Below are 15,874 nucleotides of genomic sequence, written 5' to 3'. Positions count from 1 at the left end.
ATATTTATTTAAAAAAAAATGTTTTTTTTTGATAGATTCTATAACAACTAGGCTCCAATATGAAGAATAACAACAAACCTGCTGAATTAATTTTAATGACTTTTCTTGATTTATCACTTTTTATAGTGAAGGGTTGGCTTAAATGAGAATTTTCTAAGAAAAAGTGAGTACTTACAGTATTTACAATGCCTTGATTCTTGCATTTTATCTTTGTATTTAGATTTTTTAAAAAATAACTTTATTTATTTATTTTTAGAGAGAGGGGAAGGGAGGGAGAAAGAGAGGGAGAGAAACATCAGTGTGAGAGAAATATTAACTGGCTACCTCTCACAAGCCCCCAATTGGGGATCTGGCCTGCAACCCAGGCATGTGCCCTGACCGGGAATCAAACCAGCGACCCTTCAGTCTGTGGGACGATGCCCCACCCACTGAGCCACACCAGTCAGGGCTGTATTTAGTTTGAGTCTTCCAAATAAAAATTGTAACACAACCAAGCACAAAAATTCTTTATGTTTTGGGCAACTTCTGCTCAGAAGCTTATTATACAGCGACTTCGAATAACTTTGACCAATTGAAACACAGTCATAAACCAGGAAGGCGGCAGGTGAGACATCTGATTCACTCGGGCAGTTTCCATCAGTTGAGGAACTGAAATCCATGTATTTTACTACTATCAGAAAAAAAACCCCAAGGCCTTCACTCAGAATGCATTTACCATATTTTTTAGACTATAAGATGCACTCCCCCCCAAATTTGGGAGGAAAATGGGAGTGTGTCTTATAGTCTGAATGTAAATTGGTGAAATATTATGTTATTTATGTTATTAAATATTTTACCACATTTTTCGCTTCAAATTCTTTTTTCCTATTTTCCTCCTCTAAAACATAGGTGCACCTTATGGTCCAAAAAATACGGTACTTGATTTTGCATATATGATTATAAACCTTTATTATGTTTCTCATATTATGAACAGTTTAGAAAGTGCCACTTAGGAATTTGAGGGCTACCAAAGACAGGCACAGTGACATTGAAAGGATATCCAGTGTGACAGAGGCCAGGAAACGAAAGGGACAGTGTTCTTTCTAGTAAAATACATCCCGTTTCAGTGTCCATGAAGGAAAATTCAGATTATGGATTGTTTATTCCGCCTCAAAAGGCACAGAAGTATGTAATATATTTCTGAGGGTCTTTTAACATTCAATACTGTTTAAATAAGATTAGTTTTACAACTTAAGGCACCCTACTTCAGGTGTGACCATCTGTAGAACATTGCGCTTGAGTTAGGTGAATGTCAGTTACCCTTGAGAGAACATGAACCCGGAAGTCCTCGGACTCTTCCGGCCCAGACCCCCGTGCAAAATGTCTGACTTGCAATCCCGATATGGAACACGGCATGGTAAGAGGTATTGTGGTTTCAGCGAGTGCCCCTGAGCCTGCTTGGTGCCCTTCCCACCATCCTCAGTGACTTGATGTAAGCCTCCCCAAGTCCCTGGATCTCCAGAACACTCAAAGCCAAGCTCAGGGTCAGGCACAGAGCTAGACCAGGGTGGGAGTTACTGGTGAGGAAGAAGGCCTTTCAGGCGTCCTTAAATCACAGCCACAGCCTGTCACTGGGGGCCCACTGCGCTGTCTGCACTGTACCCTACCGGGGCTCTTGTGGCTAGCGAGTCGACTGGAATCAATTCCAGTTTCCTTAGTGTGGCTGTCACTCTGATTAGCAATGTGACTCAGGTGCCCCATGCATTTGCTGCAGCTCGTGCCACACAGCCATCTGCACCAGAAGACCCAGAGGAAGATGGGAGAGCAACAATCATTTGCTTATGGGCACTCTGCTCATGGGAATTTGCAGACTAGAATTTTATTATTGTTGCCGTGAGTGATGCTGCTGTTGCTGCTGCTGCTGCTGCTGCTACTACTATTACTACTACTACCATCACTACTGCTTGCTCTTATCCTCCTCTGCCCCCTTTGTTTTTAGTAGTAGAGCCAAGGCACCTTTCAGTAGTGTAGCGGGATGCTGGGGTGTTCCTTATCCTTTGTTATTTGCAAAATCAATTGACGGCCAAACTGATTTAATGTTGGAGAATGTGTTCTTTTCCCTGGGAGAGGAGGGCCAGGAGTCCTTGTGGCACCTGCAAGCAGATGCAGGGGGTGTGTAGATTGTGCAGGCTCGGAGTTCAGTTTCTGCGGTGAGGCAATGTTCTGGGTCCTGGGTTGGTGGCTGGTAACACTGAGGGTAACTCATGTTGAATGAGTAGCACCATGGGGGACAGGGGTGGAGGCTATAGTTTCTTTCCTGAGACTGCCCTTTCCAAGGTCCTTCCATTCTCCTTGGTAGGAGCAATGCGTATTCTGTTTCGTCTCCCTGCCACAGTTGGCTCCAAAATGACACCTCAGCCAGGAAGCCACACATTGGAAGTGGGGATGTTGTGTCAACCTCTACCAGCGCTGCTCTTAAGGGTAGGGATGCAGGGCCTTTCCCACTCGAAAGCCTTAATAGACTGTTTCATGGATGGGCTTTGTTGTAGCAAATTGCTTTCATTGCTCAGACCCCAGATTATTCATGCAGAGCCACCCTCTCATCTGTGCTCTGCGCAGGGGCGGGAGCATTCCGAGTTTAGACTTCACATGGCACTGGCAGGAATGGGTCCGGAGCCCACCCACTTGTCTCCCTCTCCCTGCTTGTTTTCACTGTCAGAGAAAGATACGCCTCAAGGAGTATTTTTATTGTGGATTTAAACTGTATGGACTGTCAGGCCAAACTGTGTAATGCTTGCAAGCCTGAGCTCTGGAGTCAGACGGCCTGGCTCTGTGGGCCCTGATTTTGTGACCCGAGGCATATCACTCACAGCGTCTCAGTTTTCCTATCTGTAAAACAGGGTAAGAATAGTCCCTATTTCTCAGGGCTGGGAGGGTTAAATCAGTTACTATTTGTGAAGTGCTTGCAAGGGTCCACAGCAGATAGCAAGTGCTAAACCACGTTAGCTGCGGTTGCTGGGTGTAAGAGTTAGTCTTGTCTTCTTGCTTTCCTGAAGATTTGGGCAGAAACCCGAGTCGCTCAGTATAGACTTGTGCCTGGGATAGGAGCCTAAACCGATTGTCCCCTTGAAAGGCAGACTCTTCGGCAGCAGGGAAAGAATGCTTGTTTTAAAATTACACCTAACTTTAAATGTGGGTTGGCCTTGCCCCTGAAGTATTAAAGTTAAAAAAAAAGGCTAATAATGCCTACATTTTTAAGTGATGAAGCTTAGAATGAAGAGCCTGGTTTATGTTATATACTCACGATATAGCTGGTAGTATAATTATTACATTTTAAAGAGAAAATGTAGGCCACCCTAAGTCGTGGGAATATGGAACTACTTGGCGAGTCAGAGCTTTATTGAAATTTGCCATGTTATTGAATGGTTCAGACAAAAATTTACATTTGCTTCCTAATATAAACAGTTGCAATGGTTGCTTTATTTGCATATACTCTATTTACTACTAAGGGCCCCTCTGGAACAGAAAGTTAACATTGCTTTTTGTTTTTTGAATTGAATGTTGTAGAAATCGGCCCTGAGGAGGAAGTGTGCGGTCTGTAAGATCGTCGTCCACACCGCCTGCATCGAACAGCTAGAAAAGGTGAGACAGCGCCACCTGCTGCGAATTTTGCTACCTTGCAAGTGTTTGGACTTCCAAGACCAGGTGTCCATTGCTCTTTCCAACTTTTTGAAAATAGTTTCTTTTTGAAAAACTGGAAGTCCAACATTATAACCAGATTAATAGTGGAAAGACAGTGCTTAAGGTTCATTCTTTCTGTTGTTTGTTGAAGTCTGATTTGATATCATTTAAGCCTGGCTCTTGGAAGAAGGAACAATAAGGTTGGAGAAAAAGCTTAGTATGCACTAGTTTTCTTCACAACAGCGAGCGTTGTTATTCACTCATAGAATTTCCCACAAGACATTTTCTCTTAAAGAAAAAAATTCCTTAAGTTTTTCAAAATTATTAAGCTATGTCTGACCACGGTGAGTTTACTTCTTCCAAGAGTGACTACAAGGGAGCAAGCCAGGCCAGACGCCGCTCTGAGTTCCTTCATGGAGCTGGAGGTCACAGTGGGGCGTCTTTCCTCCTCCTCGGTGGTGTCTGCCTAGTCCCTTTATCTGTCACCTGGGGAGGGGCACAGGGAGAGGCTCCCATAGAGAGCTGCCTGCTCTCCTCTCCCCTCTCTCTCCTCCTTCTCCAGTCCCACGTCTAGGTCTCTGTGCATTATCTGTGTTCTTGAGCTGCCATGGTAAAGGCGTTGAATTATTTTAGTTTGCTGCGACATTCACTGAGTTTTTCGGCCCCATTACCAATTGTTGCCAATTGTGGGAATGACTACTAAATATTTCATCTCATCTCCCAACCCCATTTCCTCTCCTCCTTCATTTCTACCCTCCTTTCTCCCAACCATGTAGCTAAAGGAGATGTAAATGACCGGGACACCTACCCATCTAATAGAAAGGCAGCACCGAGTACTTACATAAATAATAATGTGTGTGTGTGTAAATTGTCATCATCATATTAAAAATTTCCCAAGTTTGTATCTTCCTACTTTTAAAATCGGAGATATAGATGGGTGATTTCAGCTGCCTTACATTTTTCTTCTGAGTCTTTATTATCTCCATTTATCACATTTATGGTGTAAGAGCATTATTGTTTAAAGATGCTTGGATCCCATCAATGAAATTGAAGACACATGGATTGGAGGTATCGCATCACTTGGGATTTCTGTAGATTATTAAGGTGATGATTTCAAAAGACTAAGAATAGTGTTAATTCTTGGTTCCTCATTCTTTGGGGGTTTTGTTTTATAGTCTCAATATCTGTCACTGTTGGTTTATTTAGGTAACTCACTCCAGTCTGTTGCTTATCCCTAATACAACACACTTTTCTTTTTAAATGACAGATTAATTTCAGATGTAAACCAACATTTCGAGAAGGGGGCTCAAGATCGCCAAGAGAAGTAAGTATTTCTGAGCTCGAATCGCAGAGTGTTTCACATTTCAGAGCTCTGTTTCAAATGCCAGCTTTAATTGCCCACTGATTCTTAGGGTTTATCCATATTCACAAAGAAGAAAGTGCACCTCCCTCCATTTCACGTCAGCTTTTTATTAATAGATCAACAAATGCGGTCAACGACATCTCCAAGTCTTTTCAAGGTGTGTATACTGCCCTTCATTCTTGCAGAATGTGTGGGAAGCTAAGGTCTCACTGAGTGCAGCGGAGAGGAGGGGTGGGGCAGTGGTGGAACTGAGGAAGTAAGAAAGCAATGGCATTTTATCGTCCTGAGGTCCATTTTAATTCAATTGTTCAATTTTGAGTGGGTAGAAGCTACTCAGGGGCAGCACAGTTACTGAGAATTCTGTGAACAGTGGAGTCAGACAGTCTAATTTCAAAATCAGCCTTGATGCTGTGTGATTTGGGGCATCTCACCTCATCTCCCTGAATCTCAATGTTTTCATTTGTCAAGTAAGTAAATAGAGAAAGTTGGGGAGGTAGATAAGTAGATAGAGGATGGTAAGTAGGTAGATAGATAAGCAGATAGATAGATAGATAGATAGATAGATAGACAGACAGACAGATTGAGCTGCATCCAGGGCTCAGGCCCTGCCCTTGCAGCCTGGTGGTGGAGACCACAGGTACACAGGAAACCACAGCGAAGAACAGAGCTGCTGTGTTCGTGGTGAGCAGAGGTGAAGGCAGGAGGGGGCTGCACTCGTGTGTTTGCCCAGCTTTCATTCAGAGGCGATGGTGCAGTGTGCATAGTTAGAGAAGACCGGAATGTTGCTGGAGGCTGTCCGCCCTCCTCTGTTATCCCTATAGTGTAGCTCCAGGTCCAGAATGACACTCCCCCGTTGGCCAAATGAGCCTGCACAGACCAGAATCCGTCCTCAGAACAGGATTAGCTGCCCAGCGGTTACCATCTCGCATGGTGCTCTCCGTAAGTGGAAGCGTGGTAAATAGACTTTTTGGAAAGTATAGTTTCTCCAACCCACTGAGTTTACTTTTAGTTGCGCATATATATTGATCCCCCTTGGAAACCTTCCCGGCCAGTGCACTTCTCAAAGTAGCTCTGTATAGTGAGGAATAGGAGAGAGAGGGGAGAGGTTAGAGAACGGGCTTCCTGAAAGAGGTGGCAGCTAAACTGAGACTTAAGGGAATTGTCTAAGCGGAGGGGGGGTAGTTAGGAGGTGAGTGAGCACCTTCCGTGCACACGAGAATGTAAGTGAGAGGGAACGTAACAGGGAAGACACGAGATCCCAGAGGTAAGCAGGACCAGACTCTGAGGTTCTCGTCAGCCATGCTGGAAGTTGAGCGTCTTATCATCACAGGCGCTAGGAAAGGGAGGGAGGCGTGAAGCTATTTTAAGCAGAATGTATGTGATTCTGGCTCCCGTGTGGAGGGAATACCATGGATTTCAAGAGTAGCAATACTGAAGCTATGGAGGAAATCAGGAGCTATTTTTGTAATCCAGGCAAGAAGTAATGGGGATCTGAACTAATATGAATATTGGAATGAAACAAAGTGGGCAGCTGTAAATGGAAGGACACAGTATTGACAGGGTGCAGTGAACGGCAGGATTAAAGACAGAGAAGTCCAGAATAAGCCAGGATTGTGTTCTGGACAAAACCAATTAGACGTTGGAGCACGAGTTGATTTGAGGATGGGGTGGGCACATGACAAGCTTAGTTATAGTACTCTCATGTTTGGGGTGTTCTTGAGGACCCCAGCTGGAAATGCCCCATCGAAAGCTAAGTAGGAAGTGAGTTTGGAGCTCCTGGGGATGATCGGGCTACTGGCAAGACATCTGTGAAATGTCAGCATGAGTAGGTAGTAATGAAAGCTATGGGACCAGGTGAATGGGTAAAATAGGAAGAGAAGATGTCTGAGTAGATAAAGATCACTGATGTTTTCAGTGAGATTCATGAAAAAAAATCATGGAAAAAGAATGATCTTGTTGTTCCTGACTAATACAAGAAGACCGGGAGAAGACACGGAGAGAGAATAGACTGGGAGCAGAGGTTGCTGAGAGAGGAAAAGACGGTGGTTCCCATCAGCTGCCCCTCCCACAGTTGCCCGTTATGTCAGCAATAGGAAGGCCACAGGTCACACGTAGGGTGAAGAAAAATGATGGTGTTGTGCCCCCTCCCCCCCGTGCACCAAAGCACTGACCAGGAGTTAGCTCCGTGACAGCTCCAGTGAAGGAGAGATTTCGTGGAGGACAACAGAAGGAAGAGTTTTGTATTCTTAAGGTAGAGTTTATGAATTGCCGACCAGGGCATCCATATGTTCCCCTTCAGCTCTGCGTTCTTGAACCTGTCTCTTTCTTTCTGCACAGACAAGTATTATTGTATGTGCAGCTTTCTGGTGCAAGTGTTTTTGCTCGTTGGTTCGTTTTTAGTTTTCCCTAGCTGTGTCACTTCTTGTCTGTGAAGTGAGACCCTCCGTGAATGTTTTGGAAACCTCCCCTTGTCTTCTTCGCAAGGACTTGATATTTATTCCTTTCCAACATTTTCACCCCTTCTTCTAGGTTATTTTCATCAGCATAAACATGCTCTAATAGCTCCTATCTTTAAAAAATAACAAATGAACATATTCTTTAACCACCAGCTGTGTCTTCACTGCGGCTCTGATTCTTAGTTTTGTATTCATGCTACATAAACTTCCAGAAAGTGTATTATGTACAAACAGTATGTCCCCTCGTCCTTTTAACCTGTTCTAATCTGGTTTTCACTCTCTCCACTCACTGAAATTGCTTTTTTTGATGTTGCCAATATCTCTCTGATGCCAAATCTGTAAGTTGTTTTTCTGTTTCCTTTTTTTTTGTTGTTGTTATTCAATCTTTCAAATGCATTCAAAGTGTTCGATGTTCCACTCTTTTTGAATGCTCTCCTGTCTTGACATCTTTCCTGCTGGCCCTCTATTTCAGTAGGTAGTGCTTCCCACTGGCTTGCATTGCTCACTCCCCGCCCCACCCCAGATTTCTGCGTGTTCCTCTGGGGTTGGTACATGGCCATGTTTTCTCTCCGCCCACTCTTGTTGGAAGAGCTCATCCAAGCTCATGGCTTTAAATATCATGTCTGGGCTGACGATTCCTGGCTTTACAAGTCTACTCCACACATCTTCTTGGAGTTCCATTTGACATGCCCATTGGATGTATCACAATCCTCTCAAATATGATGCATTGAAAACTAAGTTTGCCCTGACTGGTGTGGCTCAGTGGGTTGGGTGTCATCATGCAAAGTGAAAGGTCACCAGTTCAATTCCTGGTCAGGGCACATGCCTGGGTTGCAGGTTTGGCCCCTGGTTGGGGCAGGTATGAGAGGCAACCAATGGATGCTTCTCTCTTGCACTGATGTCTCTCCTCCTCTCTTTCTCCCTCCCTTCCCCTCTCTCTAAAAATAGATAAATAAAATCTTGAAAAAAACCCTAAGCTCATTTCCACCTTCCTAAAAATGATTTTCTTTTATATCTCAGAAAATGAGATGGCTATCGATCCAGTGGTTCAATCGAGAAAACTGGTTATATAGATTCCTTCTCCCATGTACTCACCACATCTAGTTCATTTGCCAGCCCTATCAATTGTATTCATAAAATATATTTCGAGTTATCTCTTTACCTCCATTTGTGTTGTCTGTGCCTTAGATGAAGGCACCGTGATATCCCACTTTCAACCACTGCAGTAGCTTCTCCATAATCCCTTAATTTTGTCCTTCAGTCTACCACGATTTAAGAGCGTGATCACTTGGAATGAAGACTGGCTGAGGCCACTTTCCAGCCTAACACTTTCCAGAGGTTTCTGTAGCACTCTAAGCCAAACCAAACCCCTTGGTTTGGCATGAAGAGTTCTGCACGGTCTGGCCCCGGCCTGCCTCTCCACGCCCACCCATCTACCCCTGGACTTCCTTTCAGTTCCGGAGGCACACATGACGCAATTCCCCAGCTTCAGAAGCTGGTGCATGCCACTGCTGTACCGGCGATCTCTGTGCAGGCTAGCTATTTCTTACAGTTAGGCCTCAGCTCGAATGTCATCATTCCTCAATGACAAAGGTCGCTCATTGTTCTTTCTCAGAGCACCTTGTTCTTCCCCATTCAGAGCACTTTATACGTCATTGTTATTATATGTATTGCTCATTTTCTTGTTTGCTGTCATTCTTCTGTAGCATAAGCTTTGGGAGGTCACTCATGGACTGTGTCCCAAACTCACTGTACCAGGACATGGGAGATGTAATCAACAAGTATCTGTTGACTGAATGCGTTTATGAAAGTGTCCATTTCTCCCAAAAATGTTCACAAGCTCTTGGCCTAAGAGGGCAGTATGAAGATGGAACTTATCTCAGACTATGACCCATTTGAGGTTCTTACTTAAGAGACCTTAGGTAGTTTAATCAATGTAAATGAAAGAACAATCACTTTAGAATTTGTCTGACCTGGGCTCAAGTGACACCTCTGCATCTTTGGCACTCTGAGGAGTCTTGATCTAGAGCAGGGATCCAGAGCAGGGATTTAGAGCAGGGATCCAGAACAGGGATCTAGAGGAGGGATCCAGAGCTGGGATCCAAGCACAGATTGATGATCACTGTACCCTGCACTTTCAGAGTATCTGACACGGAAGTTTTTTCATGAATTTTGGTTGGACACTTAGTTGAATTTTGGTGGAACTCACCCTTCTTAGACATAAGCTATATGGAATGAGTTATAATTTTAGGATCCTTTCAAGTGTTCTATGAATAATATTATGCATTGAACTGGCTGTTTGAAAATAATTGAGCAATGGTACTATGCATTTCTCTGAACAATACTGAATATAAGCCCTGAAATATTGTGTCACTGAGATTTTAACACCCCTAAGTAATAGCCCTTTCTTTACAGTATTTAAAGACAGCATATGAATAATTCAGCGATTGTTGATAAACAATAAAAAGATGATATGGTGCCAGAAGCCTTACTGGGCTATCTTAATAAGTGTACCAACACTCATATCTGCAGTAATTTGTAAGGATCCTGAGTCTAATTTCAGTTTGATAATTTAGGAGATGTAAATATCTATCAAAAGGGCATAGTGTGAAAATTAAAGTTCTGGGGAAATAAGGATCAGAAAACAGCAGTGATTCTATAGATTGGTTTTCCTAGTTGATAAAGGCACTTGGTGACCCTTCCAAATGGCAATTATATGATCTAATCTCCAAAGAAATTAGGTTGAGAATTCCATTCAATTCAAACCACATTCATTAAAGGTTTACTTTGCTCAAACTGTGTTTAATTGGTAGAAGAAATTAGGCCTAAGAAGACCTCTGAGCAGAAGGCCGTTGACACCTCCAACTGCAGAGTGGTGGGTCGGGGGCAGCTCCGCAGTCTCTTCTACAGGCCATGCAGTATGCTATGCTGCATGCACTTAGTGCAACAACTGGGGTTTCCTCCTCCGTGCTTCTGTTCGAGTCGCTTTATCTTACTGTGGCTTAGTGCTTTTAGTTTCCTACCTATTTCCTAGGAAGGATGATATTAAAAATATTTAACCACTTACAAGCATATATATTAATATGTAGATAACTTCATAATGTCCTTTTATTCCCTAAATAAACTAAACTATGTGGTATTATATATCTGCTTACCAAACACTATATATTGCCACACAGATGATAAGTCAATCTTCTCATTTCCAAGCAATGGTTGACTTGTGGCCATTGTTAAGTGGTCATTAGGTGATTTATAATGCCAACAACTACAGAATTTCTCTTACCATCAATGGTATTGTTCATTCTCCCTAGTTTTTGCTAAACCAACAGCAATTACAATAAATTTTCATATCCCTTGTAATACTGTCTAACACTTATTTCCACTACTGACTGTCACCGAAGTCAGTTATTGAAGGAGCTCGAACCCGGTCTTTTACCTGGTACCTACCACGTAAACACCACCTCTGCTGTCTTGATGGAAATGAAAAGAATGATCTCGCGTGAAACATTTTGAAGAGCACTCGGCACACAGTGCTCAACACATGTTAGCTATTGTTACTGTTGGCTCCCTTCCGAGAATGGGCCTCTCTGTATGAATTATGTTTGTGTTTTATTAAACTGCCGCTGTGGGAAAAGCAAGACAAAAATTAGACTAATTAGTGAGACCATTAGGCTTCTTTTTTTCTTATTGTAGATAAAAGCCTCCAGGATCTTTGTTTAGTTTTAATTTAAATTGATTTGACATTATATAGAGAAATAGAGGTGGCATTTTGGAATTGATAATGTTAATGCTTGTTGGGGTATTTTTGTCACTCTGAATTTTATGCCTTGTTCTGATTATTTTTTTCCTCAACGCTGATCTATTTGCTACGTTCCTCTGTACTTAGAACAGTGCTTGGCAGACAGTAGGTGTTTAGTATTTGTCGAATGACTGAATGTATTTTAAAAGGCCTTTAAGGGGGAGGCACAGGTGACTTGGCAGTCGCTGGACATGTCAATCTCAGGTGGAGCCTGCTCTCTCGGAAGAGGGCAGCGGAGAAAGCGTTGGCAGGTATTTTAGCTGTATCGGCCTAGGAGGAACGACTTGTGCAGGTTATTAGGGTTTCCCCGCACCGGGCATTCGGCCTGCGGACAACTTTCTGATGACGTGCCTTTCCCCAGAGCGTGGCGAAGGCCGCCTTGACCCTCTGCCCCAGGAGCGATTGTCTGTTTGGAGCGAAGGGACGTTCTGGGTTTCCTGTAGCTCAAGACAAGAATAGACCTTGAAAGCTGATCGAGTTCAGAGTACCCAAGGACACTTGGAGCTCAGTGTCACTGCAAAAACCTCACGACATGCCCACGTCCCTCGTCCTTCTCATCTCTTTCCTTCACCTTTTCTCCTCCTTCACTTTCCCTGGCAACAAAGTCTCACCGTCTCTGTTCTGAATTGGGAGATGTAGTTCGGTCTGAGCCTTTAATTTTTTCAGTGCTTTCTAGCTCACGTGTTTAGTATGGTGCCTCCCTGGCATATAAAGAAATACTAGAGACATATTTGTTAAAAAAAAATATTGGGCATTGTGGTTTCTGCTTCTCTCCCTCACTTTTCCCCCCCTCCAAAGATCTTTCTTTCACCTGCCTGATGACCTCCCAGCTCCAGGCCCCTGCCTTGCTCACAGCTCTGCACGGGGTCCTCCTAGGAGGAAAGCAGAGACGCAGCCCGCCCCCCCCCATGTGGCTATTTGTCCCTGGGGAGACCTGGAGGACGGCCGTGCTGAACGGCTGCGGATGGAGACTTAGCTTCATTTCTCTAAGTGGCTTCACGTTTAGGGTTAAATAAGTTACACGTGCACATGAATTTGTTTTGTGTTAACTGTGCTCGTAGATGATGGTTTATGAAAGCTGTATTCTGAAAACAAGAAAAGCACAACTAATATTGCGACTTGCAAATTTAAATAGATTCTCTTTATTTTGTTTTCCCACAGAATTTTGTGCGTCATCACTGGGTGCACAGGCGCCGGCAGGAGGGAAAATGTAAGCAGTGCGGGAAGGTAAGGGGCCCGGCACCCACGGCGCTGCGGGGGGCTCCTCGGGCCTTCGCAAGCACCCGAGCTAGAGGAGTCCCGCCACCCGAATCCAGTGCTCTGTACGTCACTAGCTCTCCGAAAGGCCTTCTTTCTCTAAGTCCCCTTTCCCGGAGAGCTGTTTGACTTGTTCGAGAACTCACGGCAAGAGAGAGAGGTCTTAATACAAGGACTTAGCCCGTTTTAAGAGAAATGGATCCATTTTTGTGGTGGATTTCATGTTGATAGTTTCAAAAGCAACTCTTCCTATTTTGTTAACATCCCCTCGGGAGGAATACTGGCCCACCATACTTCCTTGATCGGCAATAGAAAATCACTGGGTTGTTGAATAACACTGCTGTTGCCGATACATTGTTGTGGTTGAGCAAAGCACAGCACGGACGCAGGAAATATGTGGCTTCCTTCGGGTATTATCCAGGTCCCGGAAAGAGATGCCCTTCTCCTATGTGCTTATTTATGTCTCCTGTCTCCCTTCGTACGACTGGTGTGCTGTAGAACACTGTGGATTCCACACGATATCGATCCCAACAGATCTGGGTTAGGGAGTTTTTTCAACGTACAAAGATACATTTGAGGAATGAAAGGCCCCTCTGGGAAGGTTAAACTTCTGGTAAATCACGCTACAAAGATCTTTTTTCCAAGTGATATCAGTAGTAAGCTGGACTCAGTGAAGGGGTGTTTTGATTTGGTAGAGAGAATATATCCCTCATCGATGAACAATTCCTAATTTGTTCCTTTATTCATGTGACTCATTTGGGCCAAGTGCTGTGGGGAGCCGACCAGTATGACATTTTTGACAGTAGAGAGAGACAGGGAACTGTAGGAGTGTTGAGAGTGAGTGACACTTGGAAAAAGTCTCCTTCATCTCGCTGTTTGCACAGTGTCTTGGGAGGAAATACTGTGCTGTAGCCATTGGTCCCCAGGTTCTACTTCGGAAGGCGCATGCCTCACGCTCGAGGCTACTGCCCTCCGTCACAACCAGCATTGTCTTCTCCAGCTGAACTCGGTGACTCTCTGTTGGCCCCCTTCTAGCCTGTGAGGAGAACAGGTGAAGTAGTTCGAAAGTTGGAGGAGGAAAAAGAAGATGAGGAAGAAGAGGGGAGTAGAGTAATCCTTACCAGCCGTTTTGCAGGGCTGTGGAAAAGGAGGTCCGCCCTCCACTCTCACGGACCTTCCTTCCCCGGGGCCACCCACCCCTTTTCCTTCTGGCGTTGCCTTGTGGGTTGTGGGTTTACTCTGACTCTGGATTGTAAACCATTTACAAGTTCCCCACAAGTGTGTGTGTGTGTGTGTGTGTGTGTATAAACGAGAGAAGAAACAGATAGGCGCAGCCCATTTTGAGATGGGGGATGCGAAGAGTGGTAAGGATGTGGATGAGCAGGCTCTGCACTTCAGCCTAATACCTGCCCCCGCCCAGCCCCCCCTCAACAAATGTCAGGCTGTAGTAGAGGTGGAGGGACGTTGTGGAAAGAAAATCCGTAAACGTTCTATATTTTGTGATGAGCCTTCCCCGGTGTCGTGCTACACTCCCTTTTCTGGCTTTGTTGTGTGTTGGTGTGGTCACCTGAATTGGGAGAGCTGGACTCGCTGGACTCTGAGTCGCTGCGACCATGACTTTCCCGCCCATGTTCTCAGGCAGCCACCTTGGCATCTTGGAGTGCTCCCGGCTCTCGTGGGGAAGCCCGTGATCCCAACTCCCCACGTAATGTTCCTGTAATATACTGGGTTGGCCAAAAAGTTCGTTTAGTGTTTTCCATAAGATGGCTCTGGCAGTGTTTAGGGGTCTTTAACTTCATTCGAAACAATTTTCTTAGATTGTACTGTGACAGCTGTCATATCAGTGTGCATTTTAAAAAAACTTCATCAACATTGGTGAATTTTTGTGTAGCCATTTTAATATTGAAGACGGAAGAAAATACACAGCATTGTTGGCATATTATGCTTTATTATTTCAAGAAAGGTAAAAACACAAAAAAAGATTTGTGCAGTGTATGGAGAAGGTGCCATGACTGATCAAACGTGTCAGAAGTGGTTTGTGAAGGTTCGGGCTGGAGATTTCTCACTGGATGATGCTCCGTGGTTGGGTACATGAGTTGAAGCTGATAGTGATCAAATTGGAACGTTGAGAGTAATCAATGTTGTACCACGTGGGAGATAGCTGACATACTCAAAATACCCAAACCAATAAAGTTAGTGGTGAAAATGAAAAAAACGTGTCTTTTATTTTTACTGAGAAAACTAAATGGACTTTTTGGCCAACCCGATAGTACTATTATATTCATCTCCTATATTCATGAATTCCCAGGGACTGAGGCAATTATGACATGGGATTGTCTTTGACCTGCGTCTCCTTGGTGGATAAAGAATAACCCTTCTTTGGGCCCTGGCTTCTACTCTGGATTAGAGGAAACCTATAGCTCAACTTCCACTTACAGATTAAGTGATTGAGAATTCATTTCACACGTTGGTACTATGCATACTTTTCATTGGTGGAGTTGTACATCCTTACATTTCCAGAGATTTTTAAACCATTTCCCATACAGACACCCCCTTATACATGTGATTCCATAATTTACCCATTGGGATGGGGTGAAAAGTAATCATTTTCACTTAGCAAAACTTTTTTCTAATGAGTGATTTGCAAACTTTTGGGGTTGTTAAGGAGTGTTTATGGTTAAAGAATATTTGGGGTTTCGAATTCTACTTTTAAAATCAGCAATAAAGTGAATATTTGGACTGATTTTCTCTTGAGCCTTGAATAGGTGATTGGCTGCCATGTTTAGTGGCATGTGACGGTCACCTATTTAATAGAGGAGAGAGCTCGCAATTCCCTGGCTCAGTCGCTTTAACATTTGCTGAATATCACAGGCTGCCATGTTTAGGACCATTACATAGTTTTACAGCGTTTTCATTCATCGTCCTATATTATGTAAGAGTCAGGGTTCAGGCAGAAAAGCGAGGCACACTCACGCTGAAATGATGTAGTCTGATGGATATTTAATAAAGAGAATACGTAAAGTGTGTGAGCAGAGTGTAGCAAAACCCCGAGGCACAGTGAAGAACCCTGAGGCTGGTACCTGCAGCGAGCTGGGGTTGGGGGCTGTGGGCACGTACAGTCAGAAGAGGCAGGCAGAGGGGCGGCACCCTTTCACAGGCACTGGGAGACTCAGGGAGCCTCAGGCTGGGGATAAGTATTCCAACCTCAGTCCTTCAAACTCTAGCGTCCAAACCCAGTAGACACCAGACCACAAGGGACACTGTTGAAACGATCCGTGAGTCCACATTCCGAACAGGACGCAGGGTGGAGAAAGGTAGAAAGCACATCAGGAGGGGCAG

General features: G+C 44.1%; 1 protein-coding gene across 1 annotated transcript in view; it reads left to right on the top strand.

Annotated features, from left to right (window-relative positions):
- The window catches only part of DGKI (diacylglycerol kinase iota), a 393,695-nt gene that overhangs the window by 163,112 nt on the left and 214,709 nt on the right, over window positions 1-15,874 (top strand). Inside the window, 3 exon segments of the mRNA XM_053927331.2 lie at window positions 3,547-3,621; window positions 4,928-4,984; window positions 12,440-12,505. Of these exon segments, the coding sequence (XP_053783306.1) occupies window positions 3,547-3,621; window positions 4,928-4,984; window positions 12,440-12,505 (198 nt within the window).

This window comes from Desmodus rotundus, chromosome 6, assembly GCF_022682495.2.
Source record: "Desmodus rotundus isolate HL8 chromosome 6, HLdesRot8A.1, whole genome shotgun sequence".
Lineage (NCBI taxonomy): Eukaryota > Metazoa > Chordata > Mammalia > Chiroptera > Phyllostomidae > Desmodus > Desmodus rotundus.
Note: the sequence above shows the minus strand (reverse complement) of the source record. Positions and strands in the feature narration are given on the sequence as shown.